Raw genomic sequence first — 11,580 nt, forward strand, 5'->3', positions numbered from 1 at the left:
TAATTCACTCAAATTCACAAAACCATTAGGAAAAGCAATTAAACAAGCTAATGAAGGAAAAGCACCTATTAAGGACTATCAAACACCATCTCTGCCTGGGGAAAGGCCAGGAGCAACTCACTTCTAGTTCCTTTAGTCTGGAAACCACAACTTGGACTTGCCCCAGCCATGTCATCTTCAAGCTTCTGCAGTCCTGAGACAAATCCATCCATACTGTCCTGTGGCCCAAGCGACATCTGTGACCTCTGGGAGTGACAATGCTCAGGTGTAGAGCTTGGCCAAGCATTCAGCTCTTAGGTTTCCCTCCTTGAAATTACTGATACATGTTGTCAGCTCAGCTCAGGCTGTTGAGTCAGCCAGGGGAAGGCTCATCCTCCCACTCACAGACAAGGCTCAGCCTGAGCACAAACGATGTCACAGGCAGCCCCTCTGGATGCCACCAGCAATGGTGAGACTCACCTTGCAAGATTGCTGTATTTGTCCAATTTCAACATATTCCACAATTTTATTCTTGCATATTTCCATATCTGAGACTACCTTACATCTGAATCCCCAGTCAGTTCCTGTAAGCAAGACCCAGCACTGCAGCAGGGTCAATTATTCACTGAAGAAGGGGACCCAAGAGCCTGTTCTGCACAGACACCCAGCTCTTCCAGACCAAAGAGGAGCAAGTACCAGCTTTCCCTCTTCGAAAGCTTCATCCTATGCTTGAAAAGAGTGGTCAAGGCTTCAATTGCATGTCCCCATTCAATCTGCAAGGCACCTTGTTCTCACTTGGCACGGAGGTGGCATCTGCCCATTAAACCTGGAACTTGTCACAAGGAAAATAGTGATTTCCATGAGACTCATCTGAGTCCAAGATCTCTGGGTAGCATCCCACTTGCCATAGTTCTCTTGGGAAGGAAATTGTCCCAGCTGGCAGCCTCAGCCCCATCCTGCACCTCACTTCCATACTCCTTCACCCCTTTCCAACTTGCCTCTCCAGGCCCAACCCCTCCCTGGAAAGCATCAGGCTCAGTTAGACTAATACAAACTTTTAATGCACATATTAAATAAATATTTCAATCATTTCATATTCAATTTGTACACAACCGAACCAAAACAAAAATCCTAAAGGAAACAGAAAAAAACCAAACAATCAAAAAAAGATTGGATGAAAAGTCACCCCTGGTCCTGGCTCCTATCCAGTGTCTTTGTTTGCCCTCCCCATGAAGAATAATTGCTTTAACCCTTTGGAGAGGGTCGCAGTCCCAGGGCAGCATGTGCAGAGCGGGGCTGGCTGGGGATGTTCACTCAAGAGATTTAATGTTTCCTTTGGGGTTGGTTTTTCTTTTTTTTTCTGAAGAGAAAATTGGGCTTCTGTCAACACAGAAATTTTGAAAGAAACCCCCTCCTTTCATAGGGGGACAAGGACGTCAGTATTTCTTATCAAAGAGAAAACCTGGAAGAGACAGTTGACAATGGAAGCACCAACCATTACAACAAAATATTTAACGTTATGACAAAACAGCCTGAAATGGCTCCACAGTAATTTGTAAATGTTTTTTAATTTAACGGATGAAAACTTGCATCTGATAAAAAAATATAGACAGGAAAAAAAATCAATTTTTGGTGAGAAGTTCACATTTTCCACACAGGAAAAAAAATGTAATATCAGTTACCAGCCTGCTCCATGGCAGTCATACCTTAGTACTTTAAAACAAACCAAATGCCAAAGATGCTCCCGTGGGTAAGAGGTACCAAGTCAGTTCAGGACTTTCTCTGGGGCATCCACCACCCCTGTCCCCTCCTGAGAAAAAAAAAGTAAATTGGGAGTTGGGAAGCCAGCAGTATTCTCAGAAGGATGCAAGTGGCTCCCAGCAACCCCTTGCTCAGCTGGAGAAATAGGCACATCCAAGGAAAGAAAGCATCCAGGGATCCCTCGCCCTGGGTGTCACAGTCAGCCGCCCCAGGCAGTGCCCACACATCACCCAGGCTGTAGAAACCACCCAGGAGGAGGTCCAACCACCTCCAAAATAAAACACCTCCCCTTAGTTGTTTTCCAGCCTCTCCATCTTCTCCAGTAAGCATTAGTTCAGTTCATTTAAGTAGCACATCACTTCCAGATTTGGATTTCCATGGTTTTTTTGCTTGTTTGTTTTAAACATGATTTTTTAACTCCTTTCCCCCTAGAGCTACAAAACAAAGATACAAAATAAAGCACAACCCCAAACAGACTAGAACATTTCTAAGTGAAGGGCTCTTCCCCCTTCACCAGTCTTTGAATGTTTCATTACTTTTAAAGCTGGAGTACAAAAATAGAGTTTCTCTCATTTTTTTCCTTTTTTTTTTTTGTAAAAACCAAACACCCTCCCAAAAGTATCAACAACTAGAGCAGGTAATTTTTTTTATCCTTCCCCCTCCATTTTTTTTTTGTTTTGTTTTCTTTTATACCCCAAATGGGAAAGTCTCCACATATAGTCCACTGAGCTCAGAGGAGCATCCTCCAGGAGAGATGCAGGCAGAGGGGTTGGGGCAAGCACATCAAGGGCCTGCTCTGGAGCTGGAGTTTCTAGTCCTTTTACTTCTTCGGTTGAAGGGATAGTTGAGGAACTCAAAGCGTCTGTGGGGCTCAGTGGTCTGGTGGCCCTTGGGAAGCCTCTTCATGAAATGTACCTCCCGCTGGTGCTGCCGGGTCTTGGAGCCCTTGCGCGGGCGGCCCTTGCGGGTGAAGGCCATGTACCAACCCTCGTACTTGGCGTTCTGCAGCGCCGTGTAGTTGTTCTCCAGGACAATCTCCGTGAAGACACAGTCCTTGCCTTTGCCATTGCTCTGAGAACGGAAAAGGAAGCAAGATTTAAGCAACAAGCACTCACTCAGAGAGCTGCTTCTCACTGCCCCCCACGGGACTGGCTAGTGTGGCAGCAGGATTGCAGTGCTTGTGGGCAGCCAAGAGTTCACTTTTCCCACCTCTTGGTCCCACACGTCAGAATTGCCCAAAATCTGTTTTTCCTTAAGAAGCTGCAGGGAACAGGCACTGCAGCACAGACAAATGCTGCTCAGTGCAGTTTGTGACCTTAGTGTGATGCCAGATGTAAGCCCCAATACAGCTGGTCCCAGCCTTCACTTTCACCAGACTCATAAAGGAATTTTTGCCTCCATCTGTGCCATGGGCTGGATATGACCATAAGCAAATTCTTCATCTCAATTCACCCACCCATCCTATTCCCTTGAGGTCTTTAATATAGGAGGGACATCAAGAGGCATTGAGTGGAAGGAGAAACGATGTGGGGTCAATGGTGACAGTGCCCACAAATGTGGTGGAGGGAGCATAAGGTAGCCAGAGACTGAGCTCACCCCATTACGGGCAGTTAGCAGGACTAGGGAGGGACCCACATCAGGAAGCCCCAGGAAGGAGCTGCCACAGAAAATCCTGTCAGACAATCACTGTCCTGGTGGGATTTTGCACACCCAGTCCCCCACCCCCAGAAAGAGGCATCGAGGCACAGAAGGAGCATGACAAACCAGCAGGTGGTGGGGCCTTGCCTTGGGGCCAGCCCCATGGAGCATCTTAGCATTCCTGGCACTTGTACCATGTAATTGTGGAGAATAGACCAGCAATCCGCCTATTTGTTCGGGGAGATAGAAGGAATGCGCCCCACGCGGCACCCGCCCGCCTCCCTTGCTCCCCTCCTTCCCTCCAGGCTGCGGGACAGCTTGTCCTCCTGCCCCCAAAAAAGGAAGTGCTGACTGAGTCTCAGGACTCCCATCTCACCTCCCCACCTACACAGATGAGCTCTGTACTCGGTCAGAGCTCCTTTCCTAGCAGCCCCTGCTCCGCATTCCCGGCAGTTCCCTGCCTTGCTCATGCCCTTGCCCCCTACCTTGCCGATCAGCTTCCCCTTCTTGTTCATGCAGATGTAGAAACCTGTGGCTGCCCCCTTGATGCGCACTCGGCTGCCGAAGGTGTCTGTCTCCACGATGAGCTTGGCTGGGGAGAGCAGCAGGGGGAGAGAGAGAGGGAGAGAGTTATGTCAGAGGGGCTCCGGGACAGGGCAGGCACAGGTATGGAAACCCCAGCAATGCACTCTGATGCTGGGCACTGCGGGCCAGAGAGAGCCCTAAAATCAGGAAACAAGGTTAAGATACAGCCTTGACCACCCCTTACCCTGTCACTGTGACCCTGCAGGACCTTGCTCATGTCCCTTTGCCACCCTGAGCTGTGCTGGATGGGAAGTAGCTTTGCTTTACCCAGATCCATGGGGCTCCGTGGTTCAGGTGCCACAGAGGTGCCCCGATGGGGGCAGGGCAGCAAGCAGGGCACGCACTGGTTGTCAGAGAACAGGCCAGCTGCCCTGCAAACCAAGGCTGGTCTGGGTGAGCCTGTGGGCAGGCACCTTCTGCAAGTGCACAGCATGCTGCCAGCTGTCCCCAGCCCAGGGGACACTGCTCTGTGTCTCTCTGCCAGGCCAGAACTGCAGGAGAAGCAGTGACTTTGCAGCTGGCAGGGGAGGCATGAAGGGTACGGCCATCCTTTTAAAGCCTTTCACCTTTGCACGAGTCGAGAGGGCGTATTGATTTGGTCTCAGTTTTTTAATGGAGGCATTGATCGACTTCCGAAGGAGCTATGCAAATTGCCGGGTCGATGGGCCGCCTATAAATAGACCTGTCACCTTCCCTCTCTGCCTTCACTCTGGGAATCCAAGCCCCAAAGCCCATCCACCTCCAGGGAACGGGGAGGATGGGGGCAGGACATCCTTCTCCCCGGTCCTGCAGCTGCTGTCCCCAGAGCAAGTCCCAGTGAAAATGGTGGTTACCTGTTTGCACCTCAAATAGTCTGCAATGTGCCAAGCACCAAAGAAGTCCCCACAGTGCTGAAAAGCCAGCTGAGACTGTCCAATCCCACCACCATCACCTCTCACCCAGCATCAGCTCCTGGTGCCATAAGAACTATTCAACAGGCCACAAAACTTCCAAGTCTACACTCTTATCACAGGTTTAAGTCCATTGATGCCTTATTTATCCTCTCTGATCTCTGCACAAGGGGTGCTCGGTTCCTCAGGACTGTGGCCCACTGCACTTGCACATCTCTAACCCAGGATGCTCAGCCTCCAGTGAGCCCTGTGGTGTGGCTCTGGGGCAGAAGGCTCTGCAGAAGGATGCTTTGAATGGCAGAAGGAGGCTGTGGGTACACACACAGGGTAAAGCAAGCCTAAGTCACACTCTGGGCTAGGAGCAAATTGCCTCTCTGTCTCTGCAACACCTTGATCCTACATCCCTCACACCATGGACAGTGCTGGGGTCAATGGTATTGAGGGTGGGGACAGCAAGCAGGCAGTGCTGGCAGCAGCTGAGTTGACCAATGAAAAGGTCATCCCAAAATTTGCTGGGGCAAACTGATTTGGTGCTGTGAGGCAGGCCACACCTGACATGCATGCAGGTACCCCCTCCATGCACTTTCTCCTGTCAACATCACCCTGCAGCATCTCTTGTCCCCAAACTACTTTGTGTCCACATTCCCTACTCCCAGACTGGCACAGATTGAACTCAGAGCTGAGAAATTTGGGAAGAGCCAACTCCAGACTGTGCCACCACAGAGCCTGACAACACCTAACAACATCCCTAAAACCAGCCACAGGAGCAATGGTACTCTGCAAATGAAACACTGGGATAGTGATCCCCTATTTATCTATATTGGGGAAAATGGGTGAATTGATCTCAGAGGCAGTAAAGGTTTGAGGAGAATTGATTTTTCTCTCTCAGAGATAGGAAGAGCTGAGAGGGAGGGAGGGATGAAGAAAGGAGGGAGGGAGTGAGGAGGCCTTGGCCCCAGTGAGCACAAAACCCTGCTTTAAAGATGCATATTACTTCTCTTTTGGACTTCTTCCTTTTTCTTTTTCTTTTCCCCAAAGGGCAGCTGTGATTTACAGCCACCAGACGGGTTTGCCGCCCTGCCAGTGTGTCACTCCTGCCCCATCATCCACGAAGGATGAAGACAACCTGGCCCTGGGGCCATACACTCCTAGACCCTTGCAGGCAACTCATGAACCCTGAAAACTGAAAACTCTGGCCCCAACCAGCAGAAAACCCTGGGCATAGACAAAGAAACCCAGCAAGTGGGCAGTGAGCTGTGCTGCATCCCTGGCTGCTGGTGGGGTCGAGTCCAGGCTGCAGCTGGCAGCAGTTTTCTTGGTGGCAGGCGTGGCCCGAGAGTGATGAGCTGGGCTACACCGGCTGCTGGCCTTCCCTTACAATTAAAAGAAGTCAATCAAATATTGACAATTAAGACAAATAACTGAAAACACTGGACTCGATGTTAAGTCGGCTGTAAAAATGTCAACGTGGGGAAAAGGGTCATCTGCAAAAATAAATCAACCCCCTTTACACGCCCACCCCCAAAAATGAGACAAAAAAAGCAGAAGGAAGGGCTTGGGGAAGAGGGATCTTTGCTGAAAAAGTGGATTTCTAAATAACATTTGGGGGGAGACCTTTCTTTCCCCCCTTTTTTTGAGGTGGAGTGGGGGAAGCTTAACGTTTTCAACTCTATTCTTTCATTTAAGTGACAGATTTATCCCAGTAAAATTATGTTTCATGCTCAAACTTTGAAGGGAAAGTGGCTACGTAAATGCTGAAAAAATGCAGCGAGACACACTTGATCCCCCAACTGGACTGCAAAGAGGAGAAAGTATTCAGGAAATGTTAAAAAAGGTGAAAGTAAGAAGCGTTTTAATAGTTCTTCCAGACATGGGGGCCTCCCTAGAGATTCATACAGAACAATCCTGAACCTCTATTTTAACATTTACAGACTTGCAACTCTTTTAAAACTTTACATCTGAAAAACTGCTTGTTCTCTTTCTGGTTTAGATCAGTCTTCATTTTCCTCCTTAGCTCTTCAAATGCTTAACCTTTTTTATTACATTTTAATAGAGTTTTTCAAGCCACCACAAGTCCCCTCCTTTTGGCCTTATTTAAACCTGGTCGATATTTAAATATGCACTAACTGTTTTTTAAAATCCAGGCATTAGAAATCTAAAACAGGATGGGAAATTTTTTTTCCTTGGGAAATTAACTACTGCCCTTTCAAGCTAGGTCTGCTTTGGGGTGGGAATAATTCCTTTGGAAGATTAATGCTGGATGCATGGAATATCATATAGATGGAATCTGTAGTGTGCTTGCACTGCTAACATCCAGCATGAAATTTTCAGCCAAAGCAAAAAGAAGGGGGGGAAAAAAAGGACAAAATAGAAACCAGAAGAGTAAAGAAATAAATTGTTTCTACTAATCTCCCTAAGCAAGAAAGGGAAATTGCAACTAATACCAAAGAAAAACACTTGTGATCCCTACATACAACACACACACAGGCGCTTCCCAGAGCCAGGCAGGATCAGGCCTCCTGCTGCCGCACTGCAGAATGCTGGGGCTCGCTGGCCCCACTGACCCCTGCATCTGACTGCCCCAATGTGTCATTAGTGCACATGATCAAAGTATTTGGGCTTCAAGTGTCCTCAGTGGAGGAATTGGTCCCTCTGCCCTAGAGAAGGTGGAGGTTTTGAGAAGAGGGTGCCAGAGTGATGGCAGAGGGGCCGTGGCAGAGTGATGGTTCTTATGCTTGAAGAGTCTCTGCTTTGTCTCTGGAGACACCGTGCAACATGTTCACCCGCAGCTGACTGCCTCCCTGACCCTCTGCTCAGGATTTGTTTTGAGAAGGGAGGGATGGGGCTACATCAGGAAAATGCCACTTCAGACAGTCCTAGTTTTCCAGAGCCGCCATTCCTCCCTTTCTCCTCCCTGCCTCTCCTTTTTCAACTTCACCTTTCACATCTGTTTGAAAAGGAAGTCTCAGGGATTCCCATCCCTGCAAAGAGCTGGGATGAAATGACTGATGATGCTCAGGATGCTGCAGCACCAAGTCCTCAGAGTCAGGCGCAAACCAAGAATAAAAAGGAAAGGAGCAGAGCCCATTCTGCCAGCACCAATCCCCTTCCTCAGCTCAGGGAACCTGCCCTCACCTTGAATCACACAGCTGCCAATCGCTGACCCCTATGTTCTCCCTTTACAAGCCCCCGCAAGCTGAACAATTTTAACGATTTCTGGCTAACAAACAGGACGGAAATCATCAATCGCCACGCTGGGCTGAGAACACCTCCCCAGCTCCCCCCTCACCCACTCACATTGTGAGTCCTTACCGTGCACATCCCCATCCTCTGCCATCGCATTGATTTTCTTGTTGTCCAAGATCTGCACATGTTTCCCACTGGTCCGGCTGTACAACTGGTAGGTACGGACGAGCCGCCGGCTGAGCTGATCTGTCACCAGGCTCTGCTCCCTCACATGCTGTGTAAAATTAGGTGGGGACTGAACAGTTACCTTTAGGAAATTAAAAAATATACGACACACCATTATAATCTCTACTCCTCAGCGGGGCAAATGGTCTGAGCCGAGATCACTGGCCTCCAGCCGGGCTTTATGGCGAGGCATGGAGCTGGGACTACGGCAGTGCCTCCTGTGCCATCTAAACCTCTCCAGGAGAAGGAGCATTAAGCTCTGGGACACCGCAAACAGAACCCTTTTACAGAGCTGTGCCCACTCCAGACATGTCAGAGGTGACTCAGGAGTACAGCAGAGCTTGATGAACCCAGAGGCCCCTCAAGGTCTCAGTGGGTCCTGACTGGCATTGGGGTACCCAAGATGGGCATCAAGGCTGGGAGCTAGAAGGGAGTTCGGGAGGTCCTGCAGGATGGCACAAGTCCAAGGGGCTGATGCTTTCATCCCACATCTCTCTGATGTCTGCAGGATGGCATATTACTGCTCCAGCTGCCCCGGGCATGTACCCCAGCCACTGCCCCATTAGTTTCAACAGCTAACTTTTCACTGGGTCCCAAGCTCTTTATTTTCTCCTAAACACTCCACTTACTAAGCTATTCAAATACAAAGTCAGCAGAGAAGGTGGAGCTATGAGTTATAAGAATTACAAGAAAACCATACCCCAGCCCAAATATTCAGTGATATAACAACCCAAGAATACTAATATGCTACCCATGCAAACACACCCCTCAGCCACAGTCAGCTGTTTGGTGCCAGCAGCAGGGTCGTCCCCAGCCTCAGTACACCAAACCCGTTAGACCCGGAGCCACAGCTAAGCCCATCCCCTGCAGACCCAACACTGCTCCTCCTGGGTTTTAAATGATTTTCATGAGCAGCCAAACCTGCTTCCCCCTCAGCCCTGGCTCACGAGCTGGCACAGAAGTCTTTTCCCCCCCTCGTCTCAAATCCCTCTTTTAAGTCTGGAAAGTTTCGCTGCTCCCTGACATTTATAAAGATGTATTCTGAGCAAATGTTAGGAGATAGCTCCTTTCAACATCAGAAGGCTGGGACTACCCCCACCACCCCCACATCAAATGGGAAGATTTCCTCCTGTCTTAAACAACAACAGAAAACCACAATAAAAGCAGAACCCCCTGCTCTTCCAAAGCAGGCTTTATAGAGATATCTCCCCTTGACAATGTCATCTCTCTCCCTCTGCTTCTGCCTGTGCATGTGTGTTTCCTATAGATGGGTTCTGGATAATGCAGCAGGATTCTCTCTCCAGCTCTGATGAGGGTACCATGTGGAGGAGAGGTCATTAGCCATGCTGCTATTTGGTCTCCATCTCATACTTCAAAATATTACAGCTATGTTTTTATACAACTGCAACACTCCCAGCGCTTCATTCCCTTCACTTTTCAGCTGGAAACTCAATTTCCCCCTTCCCCCAAGCTTTCAGGAAAATAATAATAATAAAATAGTAGCTTAAAGGGTATTTTAAACAAAGCTTTTGCACCTGTGATCTCAGGGTGAAGGGGGACTTCACCCCGGTTTGGAGGTGCACTGCTCCCAGCGATGCGTGCCGGCTGGTATGCAGGCGTTGCACAAGATCTGCCCGGGATGTTTAATCTATTTGTGTCACTTCTGTCTCTGGCGATACAAACCAGCGGTGCTAAAGTCTGACAATTTTAAGCTGAAACAAAACCTGCGCTTTCTACTAAGGTTTTGGTGGGATTTCCTTTCTCCCTTTTAATTCTGCTTTACTTTTTGAATGAAGCAGCTTAGGGAAAGGAAAAAAAAAAAAAAGAAACAGACAAGAGGAGTGGGGGTATCCACAATGTAATTTAGAGGTCGGGGGAACAGAACTTAAAGCTACTTAAAGATAACGCTGCGCATTTCCTTGAAATCTCAGTACTCCCTACCTCGCAGCCCAAGTGCCTGCCACCTTATTTAGCGGCCCGGGCAAAGGGGGTTCTCCCTCGACCCTGGTTTTCTACAGCCAGGCGACTTTTGTCTCCCGGGTTTTGAGCTGTTTCTCCTCCCTGTCTTCCTCCCTGCCGAGCCGCTCGGCGGCTGCGGGGCACCCCCCATCCCCGCGGGGCGAACAAAGCCGGGCAGCCCGGCAGGCACTTACCTGGGCTTGCAGGCAGAGGACGAACAAGTGCATTAACCTGGAAGGGGGAAAACCGGGAGAGAGGTGTGAGCCGCGGGGATTGCGGGCGCGGGGCAGGAGGGCTGGTGCTGCCGTTACTCACACGTAGCTGAAGAGCGAAGAGCAGGGGTCCATCGCGGCGCCGATGCGGAGCCGGGGGCCCGGGCCCCGGCGGCGGCGGGGAGCGCCCGGGGGGGCGCGGCGCTGCCTCAGCTCCTCGGTTCCTCTCGCCCTGCCGGCACGTCCTCGCCCCGAGGAAAGGAGGGCACAAGCGGCTACAGAGGGGAAAGGCCCCGCCGGCCCGCCCGCCCGCCCAGCCCCCGGGGCGCTCGGCCGGCGGCCCCTGCCGCGGGACGCCCCCCGACCCGCTCCGCGGCCCCGGGAGGTGGCGAGGCCGGCCCGCAGCCCCGACGGCGGGGGCGGGCACGGCCGGAGGGCGGCAGCCACTGCGGGGGAAGCCCGGCGGGAGCCCCGCTCCTCTCCCCGACCCGGCGGTACCTGCCGAGGCGGAGCGGGCGGCGGGCCAGGTGTCGTCGGGACTGGCTCGGGGTTGCCGCTAAGGGCCGGGCTCTGCGGTCAGTCACCCGCGGGACTCCCTCCCCACTCCGTGCCTCAGTTTTCCCATCCGTAAAACGGAGTTTAAGGGCTTGGAGGGTGGGTCGGGAACGTGGTTCCCCCCGCTGGGGGTTCGCTGCTCAGCAAGTGCATTGTGGATTGGGAGCGGGAGGGTGAGCCCTCCCGGGACGTGCCAGACATTAAAAGGATTACTGGGGGGGAGGAATGGAGGGGGCTGGAGTTTCGAGAAGCAGTGAGGTTGAGCAAATACCGCAGCTGGTGTAGGGAGAGAGGAGCGGGACACCTCCCGAGCATCCCCGCCGGGCGCTTACCTTGTGGAGCGGGCGGACGCCCTCAGGGCCGGCGATGCGGTGCCATGGGGCCGGGCGCGGCGGGACGGGGCTCAGCCCCGCAGCCCGGGCAGGGCCGCCGAGGGCTGCATTGTTCCGGCGAGCCCCGGCCCTCCCGGCCCCGCCACCTGTTGCGCACCGGGGCGGGGGCTGCGACGGGGCTGCGGCGGGGCTGCGGCGGGCGGCCCCCGGGGCCGGTACCTGGCCGGGGCCGGGGCCGGCGCCGCCTGCTCCGCACTG

At 51.7% G+C, this 11,580-nt stretch overlaps 1 protein-coding gene across 1 annotated transcript; it reads right to left on the reverse strand.

Moving 5' to 3' along the window:
• Nucleotides 1-1,115: 1,115 nt before the first annotated feature.
• FGF8 (fibroblast growth factor 8) lies at nucleotides 1,116-10,451 on the reverse strand. Its single transcript, XM_071563675.1, has 4 exons — nucleotides 10,418-10,451; nucleotides 8,166-8,346; nucleotides 3,864-3,970; nucleotides 1,116-2,811 (listed from the first exon to the last, which is right to left on the reverse strand). Exons 1-4 carry the CDS (start codon nucleotides 10,448-10,450, stop codon nucleotides 2,524-2,526), a joined length of 609 nt encoding a protein of 202 aa, XP_071419776.1. The 5' UTR covers nucleotide 10,451; the 3' UTR covers nucleotides 1,116-2,523.
• Nucleotides 10,452-11,580: the final 1,129 nt, after the last annotated feature.

This window comes from Pithys albifrons, chromosome 9 (assembly GCF_047495875.1).
Source record: "Pithys albifrons albifrons isolate INPA30051 chromosome 9, PitAlb_v1, whole genome shotgun sequence".
Lineage (NCBI taxonomy): Eukaryota > Metazoa > Chordata > Aves > Passeriformes > Thamnophilidae > Pithys > Pithys albifrons.